Source organism: Scylla paramamosain, chromosome 32 (assembly GCF_035594125.1).
Source record: "Scylla paramamosain isolate STU-SP2022 chromosome 32, ASM3559412v1, whole genome shotgun sequence".
Taxonomy (NCBI): domain Eukaryota; kingdom Metazoa; phylum Arthropoda; class Malacostraca; order Decapoda; family Portunidae; genus Scylla; species Scylla paramamosain.
In genome coordinates, this window is record NC_087182.1 from 12,332,381 (window position 1) to 12,349,880 (window position 17,500).

Consider the following 17,500-nt stretch of genomic DNA (forward strand, 5'->3'; position numbering starts at 1 on the left):
TCTCTCTCTCTCTCTCTCTCTCTCTCTCTCTCTCTCTCTCTCTCTCTCTCTCTGTCACACACACACACACACACACACACACACACCAGTCTTATTTTATAATATATATATATATATATATATATATATATATATATATATATATATATATATATATATATATATATATATATATATATATATATATATATATATATATGTATGTGTATATATATACGAGTATATATATATATATATATATATATATATATATATATATATATATATATATATATATATATATATATATATATATATATATATATATATATATATATATATATAAATATATATAACGTGTGTGTGTGTGAGAGAGAGAGAGAGAGAGAGAGAGAGAGAGAGAGAGAGAGAGAGAGAGAGAGAGAGAGAGAGAGAGAGAACTATTTGGTCCCCGATAAGCGTTACCTCCTGGGACATGACAAAACATACACGCATATATATATATATATATATATATATATATATATATATATATATATATATATATATATATATATATATATATATATATATATATATATATATATATATATATATATATATATATATATATATATATATATATATATATATATATATATATATATATATATGAGTAGTTGTGTGAAACAAGGGTCCAAGTGTCAACCACCGTGAAATGCAGTTAATTATGTACTCAGTTCTATAATTTACCCTACTTCTTAGAAATAACATTGATGTGATCGTATATCTGCGTGCAGCTAGCGTTCATTAATCATGGTAGTGTATACCTCATCAACCATGCTATCGCCATCTCTATCTCATTCGGTAAATATCAGATGTTTGAAGAGGCACCTGTTGATAATGATGGTTAATTCTAACGTAAAACATTAGTATACACTTTTGTTACTCAAAAAGATTAATATTACACATATGAAAGTTTTCATTAATGACAATAAAAAAAAAAATAATAATAATTAGAGTGGCACGTGCCACACCAGCCATCCCAAACTGTCGTACGGCACTGCTAATGCCAATATCCTTAAGTTTTATGTTAAATTATTATAGAAAACTATGTTACTAAGGTATAATTGTTACTTATCTTTTGCTGAGAGAGAGAGAGAGAGAGAGAGAGAGAGAGAGAGAGAGAGAGAAAGTGCACCATCACCATGCTAGTTTGGCACACGGCGCGTCACCATAGTTATAGTGCACTCTCTCTCCCTCTCTCTCTCATGTGATTTTGAAAAGCAAAAGCAATTGCGAATTTTTTAAAAGGGTAGAAGAAAAATGTAGCGAACAGACATCAGATCCTCACTGTAAACCGTCTCTGCCCCTGAAAGACAGTTTATAGTGGAGATATGCTTTTCAAAATCACACATAGAGAGAGAGAGAGAGAGAGAGAGAGAGAGAGAGAGAGAGAGAGAGAGAGAGAGAGAGAGAAAAGTGCACTATCGTAAGGTCTCAGGTCAGGGTTCCTAGCGAACTGACGTGTTTAGTGAGCAGTGACCTGACGCTATAGCTGGCTTGTGTAGACATGGCGCCTTGTATTGCTGAGTCGTCTGGTTGTGTTAGTTCGCTTGTTCTCGAGGCCTTTGTTGCGAAGATCTCAGAGGTGGAGTTTCATCGAAGGATCTCGGAGGTGCAGGCTGAGTTTCGTGAGAGGATCTCAGACCTGCATGCCGAGTTCTGTGAGAGGATATCAGCACCTGTGGGAGGGTCGTGCCATACCGTCACTTTTCCTAATAAGGTGACGGAGGAGCAGTGGTCGGTTGTGTGCAGGAGCGCCAAGAGGCTGAAGGTCCTCAAGGTGCTTTGCATGGAGACGAGGAACCTTTTTAGTGTGCTGGAGGGAGTGACGGAGGAAGAGGTGGACGTGGCGAGAGGAGACAAAAAAGAAGGAGGGGCAGACGCAGGGAGGGATCTCTGTGGTATGTGGTGGTGTCTTGCCGAGGAGGGGAGTCGGTGCTGAATGGCTGTCCACAGGGTTATTACAATGAATCGCAGGTTTTGTGTCATATCTCCGATGGTAAGAACGCTTATCATAAGCCAAGTAGCTCTTTCTCTCTCTCTCTCTCTCTCTCTCTCTCTCTCTCTCTCTCTCTCTCTCTCTCTTGCGAGTCATTGTAAGAGTAATGAATGGGCGTTCATCGACAATTGGAACCTATTCTATGGTAGGGACACCTTGTACGCCAGAGATGGAGTGCATTTATCACGCCAAGGGTGTTCAAGGTTTCGGCCGGAACACTCGAGCGGGAGGTAATATTAAAGTTATATTTGGCGCTGGTCAGACCTCATCTAGACTACGCTGTGCAGTTCTGGTCACCACATTACAGGAAGGATATAGGTCTGTTAGAATCAGTACAAAGGAGAATGACAAAAGGGGTACAGGGGATGAGTATTCCTTACGAGGCGAGACTGAAGCTGTTAAATTTACATTCTTTAGAGAGACGTAGGTTAAGAGGGAACCTGATAGAATTCTTTAAGTGGTATAAGGGTTATGACAAGGGGGACGTAAGCAAAATTCTTAGGATCAGCAACGAGGACAGAACAAGAAATAACGGGTTCAAACTTGAAAAATTTAGTTTTAAGAAAGAGATAGGAAGAAATTGGTTCTCAAATAGAGTGGTAGATGAATGGAACTGACTCAGTAATCATGTTGTTAGTGCTGAGACATTAGGGAGCTTTAAGAGAAGATTAGACAGGTTTATGGATGGGGATGATAGGTGGAAATAGTAGGTAGATTTCATACAGGGACTGCCACGTGTAAGCCTGGTGGCTTCTTGCAGCTTCCCTTATTCATTATGTTCTTAACTACACTCTAGCGCTTTTTTCGTTAGTCGGGAGGGAGGAAGGGGTTGTGAGGTCGAAATGGAGGACAAATTAGTTAAATCTAGAAAGGTGAGAAGTTGCTGAAGTGTTTACTACACATATTGTAGAAGTATTTTGGGGTGCTATCTTGGCTTGTTATCTACCTATCATAAATCTGTTTTGGTATGCAATCTACACTTTATTTTGTGATTTACGTGTTATGAATCTACCTTGGTATGCGATCTACACTTTATATTATGATATACAACAAGAAAAGTTGTACTTATCAAAGTTGTACTTATCAAGGAAAGCACTTGTGTTGGTTTCGAGAGAAAATGTTTGGTTAGAGAGTCTGAAGTATGAATGGAATGTCTGTTCAAGTGTTGAAGTTCACAAAGAGGAGACTGTGAGACACTTCAACCAATTATTCAGAGAGAAGTCGCTGAAGGCTCAATAGTCCATTCCGACGACTGGCCTGTTTACTCTAATTTAAACCAACTCAAATTCCGTCATTTTTTTCGTAAATAATCGGCAATATTACGTCGATCTTAACATCGAAGCACATGCACAAGGATCTGAAAGATCCTAGCTTGATGCGAAGATTCATGTTGAAAAAAATGTGAGACATCAATCAAAGAGCATTTCAATCGCACCTAGACTACTTCTGTTGGCAGATGATGAGAAAAGAAGCTCTTGACCTTTAGAATTTTTAGCCGATGTAATTGTACGTGTTGTTCATCGCTAGAATATGAATATTTTTTTTATTGCATTTTCTCTGTTATATATAATTCCAAAATAAAATTTGTAAGGTGTAGATACTTTTTTCCTTGTAGATAACAAGCCAAAGTACAGTGTAGATATTTTTCCCTTGTAGATAACAAGACAAAGTAGCACCGTATTTTGAATAAAATAGACTTGCTTAGAGGTATGGTGGGTGTAGAGAAATTGATATCATTACTTTAACAGAAACTTGATTAGATATGTCAGGAAAAGTACTTAATCCAGAGTTTTTTTTTTTTTTTATGTAGAAGGAACACCGGCCAAGAGCAACGAAAATCTAATAAAAATAAATAAATAAATAAATAAAAAGCCCACTGAGATGCCGGTCCCGAATAGGATCCGAAGTGGTGGTCAAAAAGTATACACTATTCTATAAAGACAGGGAAAACAGGAAAGGAGGAAGCGTCGCGTTATAAGTTAGGGACACATTACAGTGCTGTATTAACAGTAGAATTAAAACAGATAGCAAAACATAGTCGATATGGGTAGATATTAAGGACGGATCACAGTCAGTAGTACTGGGATTAGGGTACAGGCCACCGAACAGTACAAAGGAAATTAACACTTCATTATGGCAGGAAATATATAGAGCAGACAGGTACAGTCAGGTATGTGTGGTAGAAGATTTTAGTTTTAGGAATATCGATTGGAGACTGATGGTGGGTAACAGGAAAGCAGAGGAATTTCTTAAGGTAATTCACGAAAATTTTTTAATACAGGTAATCGTATAACCTACAAGGGGGAACAATATTCTAGATTTAATTTTAACTAATAGGGAGGAAGCAGTCACGCAGGTAGAGGCTGGTGGTGTCATGCTATTGGCCGAGTTTACCCTGAAAAGGAGCACGATTTCTTAGTTTCCCCCATGTTCCGTTTTTCTTCTAAACTTATCTTTATTTTTAGTTATAAGTTAGTAGTATAAGGCTTATTTACTCATTTTATATCATAGTTTAAGTTCTTTATATGTATATACATGTAACAGAAAAAGTGTATTTGAGGTGGAATGTGTGGAGGCGAGGGGACAATACATGTCTGGTTTGTGTATCTGACTCAGCAGATTCTTGAGAGCGCCAGATGCCCCGAGGGGATTGAGAGAGGCGGCGTTCTCAAGGGATAAACTCTTTTGTGGTGTGGGGATGGAGTGTGTGTATGGAGGTATTAGTGATGTGGTTGTATAATCCTGATATCCAGGATCAGGTTGGTGAGTCTTTTGTGGTACCAAGAGCTCTTGTCCGCTGAAATGATGAGTTGTATAATTTTTTTCGTAGATAAATCGCATACAGGACAGTTGGCAAACATCCCATATAGAGCAATAAGATCATAGAAAAAATACCCCAAATGGATGACTTAGATTAAAACACTATATAGGGCGGAAGAGGAGTATATATAAGAGATTAGAGGCAGGGGAGGAGGTTTTTAAGGCCACAATATAGTGAATTAGTTAGAACAGTCAGGAGGTTAACGAGGAAAGCTAAAAGCAATTATGAATTAAAGATAGCCAGCCAAAGATGAACCCCAAGGGATTTTATCAGGTATATAGGACGAAGAATAAGAAACCTATAGGTCCATTAAAGGAACTGGTTAGTTTTGGGGAGGAGATTAGTAAAATTATGAATGAGTATTTTTTAACTATCTTCAACCAGGAAAACATGCAGGATATGCCAAATGATGAACATATGTTTAGAGCTGATGAGAATGAAAAGCTGAGAGATATTACCATAGCTAAGAAGACAGTGGAACAGGAGATAGATACTCTAAAAAATTTCAAGACACCAGAACCAGATGAAATATATCCTAAAGTGTTACCGCCGAGCGGGTGCAAGAACGGGTTATTGAGCGAGCGAAGCTGTTGATGGAAAAGGGAAGGACCTGGAGATGAGGGCGAGGACCAAGACGAGGCCTAGTCAGCGAATTTCTTGTACGGTCGGAGTGTTGACGTAAGGAGATGGAGGATGCTTGTTATGACATGAGACTAAGATGAGGCCGACCTTATCACGGTCGCTAATGGATAGCGATAGGCAGTGTAGGGACCCAGGCAGTAACTGAAGACGATAGGAACACATTTCTGAGGACACCCGAGCAGGCAGGACGTGCGTTACCGCAGGGAACGAAGGTAGATAGAACAATTGTCAAGAAGGGCGTGTGTACTGTTTGACGATGACTCCAAGACCCAAAACGCGTAAGTTTAACGACCACCCGTGTAAGTGAACAACTATCTGTATAAGAATACATTAGTCAGTAAGAGAATCATAACCATATAACACAACCTATTTGTCTAGAATATTGTTTACGACAATCCATACATGTCTTCAGGTTTTGACCGGATTCAATAAACGATTCGTATCAGCGATGGTGTGGGTTTGAAATAACCTTCACCGCCCTCCGGCGGTAACAGTTAGCAATGAGTGGTGATGTCCACCACTGACAACAAATTCGATTTCACAGACATTTTTCGTGGCGTTGTTTTGATCCCTACCAGAAACTGGAACCTGTCTTGGGAGCTATTGGACTTCCCCAGTGAAGTTTACCAGTGCATTCATTTTTTGCAAATATCGCAAGTTCTTATCCTCTTGTACTTGTATTATTTCCTAAATTGTATATCAAAATTATCTAAAATACAACAGCATTTAGTAGGCTATAATAGTAATATTATATAATTTGAGAAGAATTTTGATGGCGACGTTAACTCACTTCACCAGCTGTTGAAAACTTCACTAGCTGTCTCTCTTATTTCATCTGCTACACCTCCTTGGTTAAAAACTGTAATAATCTTCACATACGCATAAGGTGTATGGAATTTGTCATATTAGATAATATTGAAATAACATTACCATTTCTATCAGAGGATTAGGCTTGCTTACTTTAGGCTAGATTTACACTAAATCAGTTCATTAATTTAATTTCAATGGGTAGATCATGATAAAGAAAATTTTAAAATCGTATTTTTGCTGAAAAATAAATAATCAATCTCAAAATAAGTAGGCTAGGGCTATTTCCATAAAACCCGAAATATTTTAATCAAACAATATATGTGTACAGTACTGAGAAATAGAGAAATAGATTATTTATTATGTGCCTGGTTGGCATACGTTTAACGAATGTTAGACAGATATTCAAAGGAAAGAATTTAATCACAAAATGTAACTATGTTTGCAGTAGATGGATATGGCGTGTTGAAGGCACCAGTGATGAAACTAAATTTTCCATACCTTTTCTCCCTTTTAGTGCTGGCATGGTCAGTTCTTTTGTCATGAATTGACTAGTTTTGTCTAATAAGGGGGCTCCGGCATACCAAGATTACCGAATCAGAGGTATTCGTTTTGTTATGATCGTTACCAGATTGGGGGTCACCGAAATCACGAAAATAATGACTGTGAAATCGATCGTGGTGTTGGTAATGCCTGTTACCAGGTTGGTAAGGCTCTTGCTTCGGAACGTTACCAAGCAACTGTGAAATCGGCCCTTTGTTCCCGTTTGGTTTCCGTGGCCGACTCCCTGTTTTTATGTAACAATTTTTATCTCGTCGTTTTTTTGCGGATACGGGTTGGTGGCGATCAGTCTGGAGTTCACCCACTTGAAGATGGCGTGCCGCAAAGAAGTATATTTATTGTGTCACACTTTTCGTTGTAGCTATAAACAGTGTCATTGGGGTACTTCCGGAAGGAAATCTTGGTACTTATATGTTGACGACTTGTCTGTCTCCTTTTCTGGAACCCGGATACCAATGATTGAGAGGAAACTGCAGATGGCACTCAATAGGATTTCTCAGTGGGCAGCAACTCGGGGATCTCGTTTCTTGGCTTCGAAGACTGTGGCCATTAATTTTTGCCTCTTTCATGGTGTTCATCCTGACCCAGACTTGTATCTATATGACAGAAGAATCTCTTGTATTGAGGAAACTTGTTTCCTGAAACTTATATTTGACAGTTGGCTGACTTGGGTAACCCGCCCTCGTTATATTAAAGCTGCATTCATGAAGGCATTGTCACTTCTAAGAGTTTTGGCTCATCTTGGGCCGCTGACAGACGGACCCTCCTAGCCTTGCACCGAACTTTTATTCTTTCTAAACTGGAGTACTGTTGAAATCTATTCATCTGCTAATGAGGCTCGGCTCCATGTGCTGGATTCATTGCACCACGCTGGCATTCACCTGGCAACTGGTGCGTTCCGCTCATCCCCAGTTCTTAGTTTACTGGTGGATGCTGGTGTCCTGCCATTGGTCCTGTGTTCGTCAGTCTCTAGTAATGAGGTGTTGGTATCGAATCCACCGCCTTTCTGAGTCTGTCACTTGTACAACAGTTTCTCATGATGCACGTTCTCCCTTATATAATGCTAGCCTTAGTTTTCATAAGCCTTTTGAATATCGGGTCAAGTCTGCCATGACTGAGTTTGATATACCCTCCATCTCCATTTGTCTCCATCGCCTTCCAAAGGTGGGATACTGGTTGTTTTCGCGGGTATCGATCTGCCCTTCTGTTGCTAATAATAAAAATTTATGACCACAGTACGAGTCCCGTGCCTTATTTTTCGAACACTCCGACACACTGGCTCCGTCCCTGTCTACACAGATGGTTCAGAGTCTAATGCTGGAGTGGGATATAATGCTATATTCTTCCTTCGGTTCGGTCGAGATGGTAGCCTTCCGAGAGGTGCCTCTGTGTTTAAGGCAGAGTTATCTGCCTTTATTCTTGTTCTAGAAATAATTTTTACCTTACTAATTTCGAACTTTACTATTTTTAGTGACTCTTGTAGTATGTTGACTGCCCTGGAGTATTTTTTTTTTCTCTCCCTCTCCTAATTTTATCTATTTTAGAGTGGATTCACCTGCTTCACTGCACATTTTGTTGGGCACCTACACATGTGGGAGTTCATGGGAATGAAAAGGCCGATAGGCTGGCTAAAGAGGCAAGGACACGTGTTACTCCTGCCACCCCCATTCCCTTTCATGATTTATACTCCAGTATAAGGGTGGCAGTTCTTGCCAGTTGACAGAGCAGGTGGGAAGATGTGGTTGCCACCACTTAGATGGGTGAGATAACTTCAGTAACTTTTTGCCCATGAACTATGTCCATGTGCACTGGTGCCGCTCAGAGACTACACTGGCCTGTCTCCAGACGGGTCACACACGTCTTACTCATGGCTACCTCATGTCCCGGGATACCCAGCCATTCTGTGACGACTGCTTAGTTCCCCTTACAGTGCTACACTTTCTAGTAGTGTCCCAGTCTGGTGGAGCTGGGAGAGAGATATCTTTTCCGCTGTCGCGATGAGGATGGGATTTTCCAGATGTCGCTGATACTTGGAGAGAGCTCTTCCCGAGACATGACGTTCTTATATTTGTGAAGGCTGGTCTTTTAAACAATTTGTGGATTACCTTTTAACTGTTTTATTTATTTTATAAGTAATATAATATTGAGCAGAACCTTATCTTTGCACTGGGAGAACATGGCGGGAGTAACTATGACTCCTGTAGGGCCCGGGATGGTGTCATGCCGTGACTCCCCGAGTGACGTGAAAACCCTTCTTGCAGGCTTAGTTATAGGGGAAGTGAGCCTCCACGTGGCGGCCGCTGGTAACGTAGGAACAAACCTGCCCGTGGGGTTCAGGGTTGGTCCTACGGTTAAAGTGCTTCCCCACGAGATGAATTTGAGGCGGGGAGATGGACAATATTCCAGCCTCCCTTATCAAACGTTCATAGAGCAATGGGGTGCCGTCATGCTTCAGCTCCCAGAACAGCCTCACTGATCCGGAGTCTTCAGTGGGGTCAGTGTCACGGGCACGTAATGAACAACGCCAGATATCTGGGTCAGTGGGGTCAGTGTTTTAGGCACGTAATGAACGACGCTAGATATTTGAGTCAGTGGGGTCAGTGTCTTAGGTACGGAACAAACAACTCCAGACACAGTGGTTTGGGTCAGTAGGGTCACTTTAAATGAAATTAAGTAATTAATACAACCCTCTCATTTTTATCACTTGTTTTTTTTTTTTTTTGTGGCTTTTCTCATTTTCTTTTTTTTTATGTTTACTTGTATAGTGGTCTTTTAACATTTTTACCATATCTATAATTTTGTTTTTAATACCGATATTTTAAGAAATGGAATCTTTGTCGTTTTTAAAGGCTTGCAGTGGCGCCATATGACCGCGATGATGTGGTGCCATAACTTAAATCAATTAATCAATCTCTACTTTTAAGATGGGTCACCGGCGCACTAATCATGCATTGCGCCAACCTCAGCTCACAGTGAACTTCAATCCGAGACTACTAGTAATGGTATTACTATTAATAGTGGTAATAGTAGTAATAGTAGTAGTAGTAGTAGTAGTAGTAGTAGTAGTAGTAGTAGTAGTAGTAGTAGTAGTATAAGTAGTAGTAGTAGTAGTAGTAATAGCAGTAATCGGAGGGGTAGGGGCTAATGGCCTCTAACTCCGTAATTAAACTAAATAGTAATAGTAGTAGTAGTGGTAATACAAGTAGTACGTATAATGGTAGTAGTAGTAGTAGTAATAGTAGTAGTAGTAGTAGTACCGATGTTGTTGTTGTTATCTTGGTTGCTGAAAGAATAATCGTATCATTGAAAACTTTCTTTCTAGTTTTACATGGTATCGCTTCCTTTCCTGCTCAGATCGGCTGGAAGGGAAGCATTCCCATTACACAGCACTGCTAACACACACACACACGTGTGTGTGTGTGTGTGTAGTGGTTAGCACGCTTGGCTCTCAACCAAGAAGACTCGGGTTCGAATCCCGGGCGCGGCGAGACAAATGGGCGAGCCCTTTAATGTGTAGCCCCTGTTCACCTAGCAGCAAGTAGGTACGGGCTGTATCCTGAGGGGTTGTGACCTCGTTATCCCGTTGTGTGGTGTGTAAGTGGTCTCAGTCCTACCGAAAGATTGATCACTATGAGTTCTAAGCTCTTTCTGTAGGGTAACGGCTGCCGGGTGACCAGCAGACGACCGTAAGTGAATCACACACAGAAACACGCAAAAGTGCATGCGCACAGACGACAGCACCATTCCTCATTTATTCTTGTTCTTATAATCAATATCAAAAGACCAGAATACTAATATCTACTGACGTATAGTGGCTCTATGAAGAATGCGCTGTGTGTGGCCTAAAGACTGATTTAATCTTTGGCTGTCGGTAGTTGCTCATTGGGAGTGACTGAGCTACCTCGTAACTAAGCATGCGCCTCAGGATCTCGTTTTTGTGGCGGCATTATTTAATTATGTTTTTTTTCTTTTTTTACCAGAGAAGCCTTCCTTATAAGCACATGCAGAAAAAGCAGAAGCAGCATATATTAAAGAAGCATATGGGTGAAATCTAAAACTCTAAACATACATATGACAATACCTGGCTTGCCATCATCATGTACCGTTACCACAAATCCCACAACTCTAGGAAGCAAATCACATATTGTACAATATCCATTTCTCATGATCCCTAGTCGTTCTTCTTGGGGATGCCACCAAGGAGAGCTGCAGAGACTGTCCTCAGGAGTCGGCGGATGAGAAGTAGCAGCAGCAGCAGGGCCAGTAACAGAAGACCCACTACATCCAGCATCAGGAACTCCACCCAGGAGAGCTGGGCGGCAGGGCACCTCAGCTGGGGTGCCCCTCGGTGACGGATGACGTACTCCGTCCAGAACACCGCACGCTCCTGTGGTGTCGTCGGTTGATCCCTTAAGGACGCCGACATCCTGGCCACGTTCTCCTTGTACCTGGACAGTGACAGCACCAGTTAAGACACTGCAGGCCACCTCGCTGACTGGCCTTTACACCATGCCTGCCAGACGTAACCTGCCATGAACCACAGAGGAAATGTACACACTGGTCTGTTGAAGGAAACTCACTTCTGGTTACTGATGATGTCAGTGAGGGCGTCGACGATCCTGTCGGCAGTAAGTTTCTCCCATACCAACACACGACCAATATCCGAGTTTTTCACGACCATGCCATTCCTCGGCTGGTCACCGAACACAGGCAGAACGAGGAGGGGCTTTTCATGAAAGATGGACTCCTGAAGGCTGAGGAGGCCGCCATGGGAGATGAACACCTTCACGTTGTGGTGAGCTGTATTACAAAAAATGTATTGTGCATACAATGAAGAATGGGGTTCTGTAAGGAGGAGGCAGTAGGCACCTGCCGAAACGATAATTGCTCTTTGTGAGGTCTAAAGCACTGGATCAGGGGTGCTGTGAACTTACCATTAAACACAGCTGTGACCTCACTCAACGTTTCCCTTTGTGTCTCACAATACAATGGGGTAGTCACAGCCTGCCCTCTAAAGACAACTCTCTTCCTTCACACAAAACTACAAGCACCTAATTACACACACACACCCTTCATTCAAAATTCAAAATTATCATGACGACTCCTACACCAGCCTCGGAGTCCCCTTCTGGGGAGGGGACCCCAAATGTCCCCAGGTCGGACTGCTCTTCTGGTATCGACCCTCAGTGTCTTGGCATTCCCGTCAACTTCTTCATTAACTTCTGCAACATTCGCGGTCTTAGATCTAAGTTTCGATCTGTAGAAGACCACTCTCCTCCACTAAACCTCATCTTAGTTTCCTTATTGAAACACAGGTGTCTGAGGCAACTGACATTAGCCCCTTTTCTTTTCCCTCCTACTTTCTCTATCTTCATTTTCAATCCAAACTTGGATGTTGCATTTATGTGCGCAACGACTCAACCTACTTTCGTGCCCACGCTCTTGCATCTTCTGAGTTTTCTACCATATGGCGACGACTACAGAGTCACTCTCAAACTAAATGTATCTGTGCTGTATACCTCTCACCTAACTCCTCTGACTATAAGAAATTCTTCGACTACTTAACTTTCAAGGTGAAGCACATTCTGACTTTCTTCCCTTTTGCGGAGATCTCCATTCTTAAAGACTTAAATGTTCACTGCCAGCTTTGGATTTCCTCTCTCTTCACTGACCATCCCGGTAAACTAGCCTTCAGCTTTGCTATCCTCCACGACCTAGAGCAACTGGCGCAACATCCTATTCGTATCCCTGACGGTCTTGGAGATATGCCCAACATTCTTGACCTTTTCCTAACCTCTAATCCTGCTCACGCTGTTACCCTCTCTTTTCCATTAGGCTCCTCCGATCACAATCTCATATCTGTATCTTGTCCCATCGCTTCAATCCCTCCTCAGGATTTTCCTAAGCGGAGGTGCCTCTGGCGTTTTGCCTCTACTAGTTGGGGAACCTGAGGAGGTATTTTGCCGATTTTCTTTGGACTGACTACTGCTTGCGTGTCAGAGACCCATCTCTGTCTGCTGAGCACACAACAGAGGTGATAGTGTCTGGCATAGAGGCGTATATTCCTCACTTTTTTTCTCGATCTAAACCTTCTAAACCTTGGTTTAACACAACCTGTTCTCGTGCTATACATGATAGAGAGGTGGCCCACAAAATGTACTTGAGCTTTCCATCACCAGAATTTCATGCACTTTATATTTCTGCCTGGAACCATGCCAAGTCTGTTCTCCAACTAACCAAAAACTCCTTCATTAATAGAAACTGTCAAAATCTTTCAAGATCTAACTCCCCTTTTGACTTATGGCATCTAGCCAAAAATATCTCCAATAACTTTGCTTCTTCTTCTTTTCCTTCTTCATTTCAACCAGATGGCACCGCTGCTATCACATGTATCTTTAAAACTGAACTCCTCGCTCAAACCTTTGCTAAAAACTCTACCTTGGATGATTCAGGTCTTGTTTCTCCCTCTATTAAAATTCTTCGCAATGATGTTTTCCATGTCCTCGCTGCCCTAAACCCTCGGAAGGCTTATGGAGCTAATGGGGTCCCTCCATTGTTCTCCGAAACTGCATCTCCGTGCTTGCACCTTGCCTAGTCAAACTCTTTCAACTCTGTCCATTCCTTCTTGCTGGAAGTTTGCTTACATTCAGCCTGTTCCTAAAAAAGGGTGACCGTTCTAATCCCTCAAACTACCGTCTTAAAGTGAAGTAAACAGTTCACACAGGAAAGCCACAGAAGGCCTGACTTCTTATTTCTGTAAGACTTCTGATTGGGGCAGAACAAACTTGGTATTGTTCAGTGCCTCAAAAAGTTAATTCCTCCATCTATTAACTCGACACAACCTTCCAGACAACTATTCCCTCTTCAATGACACTCAACTGTCCTCTTCTACAGTGAACATCCTCGGTGTGTCCTTTTCTTATAATCTAAACTGAAAACTTCACATCTCATCGCTAGCTAAAACAACTTCTTTGAAGTTAGGCGTTTTGAGACGTCTCCGACAGTGTTTCTCACCCCACCCTTAGCTGCTAACTCTGTACAAGGGTCATATCCGCCCATGTATGGAGTATGCTTCACATGCCTGAGGGGTTCCACTCATACCGCTCTTTTAGACAGGGTGGAATCAGAAGCCTTTCGTCTCATCAACTCCTCTCCTCTAACTGACCGTCTTTAGCTTCTTTCTCATCGCCGCAGTGTTGCATCTCTAGCTATCTTCTACCGCTATTTTCATGCTAACTGCTCTTCCGATCTTGCTAATTGCGTGCCTCTCTTCTCCCGCGGCCTCGCTGCACAAGAGTTTCTTCTTTTTCTCACCGTCTCTAATGCAAGAGTTAACCAGTATTCTCAGTCATTCATCCCTTTCTCTGGTAAACTCTGGAACTCATTGCCTGCTTCTTTATTTCCACTTGAATTCTTTCAAGTGGGAGGTTTCAAGACACTTATCCTTCAATTTTTGAATACCACTTAGGACCCTGTCCGGGAACCGGCATCTCAGTGGGCTTTTCTTTATTGGATTTTTGTTGCCCTTGGCCAGTGTCCATCCTAAATAAAAAAAAAAAAAATCATTATACGAAAATATTTAAGACTTACAGTTAGTTCAGATCTTCGTCAGAGAAAATAATGTACATAGTATAAAGATCAGAAATTGAGCTAATTTGGTTTTGTAATTTTGAATCTTAAGGGCATTTTTGTTAATGGTTAGGCATTATCTTTACAATGCTGTGGAGTTCTGGGTTTCCATACTATATAATGAATATAAGACAGAGTCAGTATATAAAAGAGCTACTGAAAAGATACAAGAGATGCAGATGCATATTATCATTTTAAGGGGATATTAAAGATTAACTTACAGTCGTTATAAAGACGAAAATGATAAGAGGATCTGATAGAGTTACGTATTTATGTGGAATTAGGAAGTGGTCTGATGCTGCCTGAAATTATCGGTGGTGGCTTGTGGTAGCTGCTGACTAGTTGTGAACAGCCTGCAATTGCTCCCGAGCAATTAGAGAGTGATCTGGGTCTCCTATTGTTCTGTGAGTGGTCCGTCAGAAGTACGGGACCGCTCGTGGACTGGCCGACGATTTGTCCGCGGCCACTCGGCGACTGGTGTTGGGTAATTTTGGACAGCTTGAGTCATCCAACATTAGAACACAATTCCACCGAAGCAATGCTGAAGAAAACTCGGAAGCACCCTTCTGAGGCCAGGTCACCCTCACCTTACACCGTCGATGGCACACAGATCGCTGTCGGGAAGCAATCGGTGTCTGACTCCCTCACCCTGAACCAGCAGGAGGGGCGGGCTGAGTGGTTTGCTCCCATCAGTGAGTGGTATGCTCCAAACTGCCACCACCTTTCAACCCATTGTCGCACCCAGTACTTCCCCAAGATCAGAAAGCGCACACTAAAAGTTATCAGGTGTCAGTTAGATGACAAACCATCTCTTACTGCTAGACCGCTCAAAGAACAATATCCCATTCCGTTTCAGGACGTGAGTGTGTGAGCTATTCAGAGCTTCATACGAAAGAAACTGGATTATCGAAAGGTAACGGCGAAAAAAAAAAAAAAAAACTTTTGTTACTGATATCCAGGATAAATAAATAAATAAAAAAAATAGTTGCTTTTGCAAAGAAACACTCCTCACGGACCTTGGATGCCAGGAGACGTATTCTGTGTAAGTAATCGAAGGGGTAGAAGGTGTGGCATAAAAAAAAAAATCTCTGACCCCTGTAACACCAAGTTCACGAGAAAAAAAAAAAAACTGTCAAGCAGCCTGCATCTGTCATGGTGTGGGTTTTTTCTTACGGAAGATCAGCCGACCTTATATTCTAAAGACCAAACTGTCACCAAAGACGTTTATCTTCACCTTGTAGACAATTATTTGGGTGAATGTTTTACATTTATTGGTGCTGAAGGTTACATTAGGACGGGACTCTTTACCACACCGCCAAAGTCGTAAAACACTGGCTTTTTACAAGTGAAATAGACTGCATCATGATTGGCCAAGCAGTATTCCTGATATTTCACCTTTTGAGAACCTCTAAGCTATTGTTAAAGAAAAAATGAAGAGGTGAGGACACATGCGGCATTCCTTCAAATACTCTTACTAAACTTGATGACAGCATCTTTTGGAATTGCGAAGAAGAAAAGGTTATCCCATCAACAAGTAAAGAAATAATGAATCTTCAAATAAAAGTTAGTTGTAATACGACTTGTAGTTTGCTTGTCATGATAATTTTAGTTGAGTAACAGATATTTTATTTTGATGCGGGAACACTGAAATGTGGTGACGGTAGATGTGACTGCAATATTTTTCTAGACGCCAACGGCTTGGGAACATGGATTCACACCCTTGATCGATAGGAAGTCTGAGGAAGATGTAAAAGGGGTTTAAGATAGAAAAAAAAAGTATCTTGTTAAGTAGTGATAAGTGATTGTATCAAGTAATTAGGACGTTCGGACAAAGTAAATAGGAAGCTGTAACAGTAGCCTAGATAACCTATGGATTGGGGCAAAGATATGTTTGTTGTACAAGAAGACTGCTATGTGGAGGCATTTGCATGCCTCCACATGCCATTTGGTCTTGCGTTTATTAAGAGCGTGTGAGGCCACTGTGCCAGGCTTCCTTGCAGGAGCATAGCACGAATCTCTAACAGACACAGTATATTTCATCGTAATGATGTGATGGCTGACTTACCGAGGATGTCCTGCTGGGGGAGCCAGCTGCTGACCTTGACGTTGTCAGACGCGCCCTCCAGCTCCCCCTCGTACTTCCACAGGACCCGCTGCGGCAGTCTGCGGAAAGCCTCCAGGAAGACTTGGAGGTATTCCGGTGGCATAATTTCACCACGCAGGATTGATCCCAGACTGAAGTAAATGACGCCCATAGAGCCTGCCCCTGTGAGCCACAACTCCAGATCCTCAGATAAGGGAAAGAAATGCCATTTGTTAGTGACTGTATAGAGAATGTGATAGTTATCTTTATTTGTGGTTCTTAATGTCTCTATTTGTTGCTTCCTTAATAGTTGAGAATAAAATAACAAAGTTATACTATTATCTACCTGTGGCAAAGGCTTGCCAGGGCGGCAGTGTATGGCGCCTACCTCCACCTGTGAGGGCAGGAGGGGCACCGGCGTGGTAATACTGAAGTGAGTGTTCATCAGTGTCAGACTCTGGTTTCTCTCGATGTCCAGCAGCGGCGGCAGGTCAGGGAACTGGGCTGAGATCTGTACGAGTAACAGGATCTGAATTATTATTATTTTTTTTACTAGCATATATATATATATATATATATATATATATATATATATATATATATATATATATATATATATATATATATATATATATATATATATATATATATATATATATATATATATATATATATATATATATATATATATATATATATATATATATATATATATATAACTACAGGAGCTGGATGGGATCTGATTACTCCATATGCAAGACCCAACTATCGTACTTCAGGCACCATCTCTCTCTCTCTCTCTCTCTCTCTCTCTCTCTCTCTCTCTCTCTCTCTCTCTCTCTCTCTCTCTCTCTCTCTCTCTCTCTCCTTTTTACGTCTCATCTTTCCACTTCCCACTATATATATATATATATATATATATATATATATATAT

At 41.3% G+C, this 17,500-nt stretch overlaps 1 protein-coding gene across 5 annotated transcripts in view; it reads right to left on the reverse strand.

Moving 5' to 3' along the window:
- Positions 1-8,955: 8,955 nt before the first annotated feature.
- LOC135089208 (UDP-glycosyltransferase UGT5-like) overlaps positions 8,956-17,500 on the reverse strand; it is a 17,993-nt gene continuing 9,448 nt past the window's right edge. For 4 of the 5 annotated variants that reach the window (XM_063984565.1, XM_063984566.1, XM_063984569.1 and 1 more), the window contains 4 exons: positions 16,913-17,077; positions 16,549-16,771; positions 11,435-11,654; positions 8,956-11,302 (listed from right to left, as the gene is read on the reverse strand). In XM_063984565.1, the coding sequence (XP_063840635.1) occupies positions 11,026-11,302; positions 11,435-11,654; positions 16,549-16,771; positions 16,913-17,077 (885 nt within the window). In that variant the 3' untranslated portion in view covers positions 8,956-11,025. Of the gene's footprint in view, positions 11,303-11,434; positions 11,655-15,737; positions 16,220-16,548; positions 16,772-16,912; positions 17,078-17,500 lie in introns of those variants that run through there. The other variant, XM_063984570.1, reaches the window with a different exon arrangement.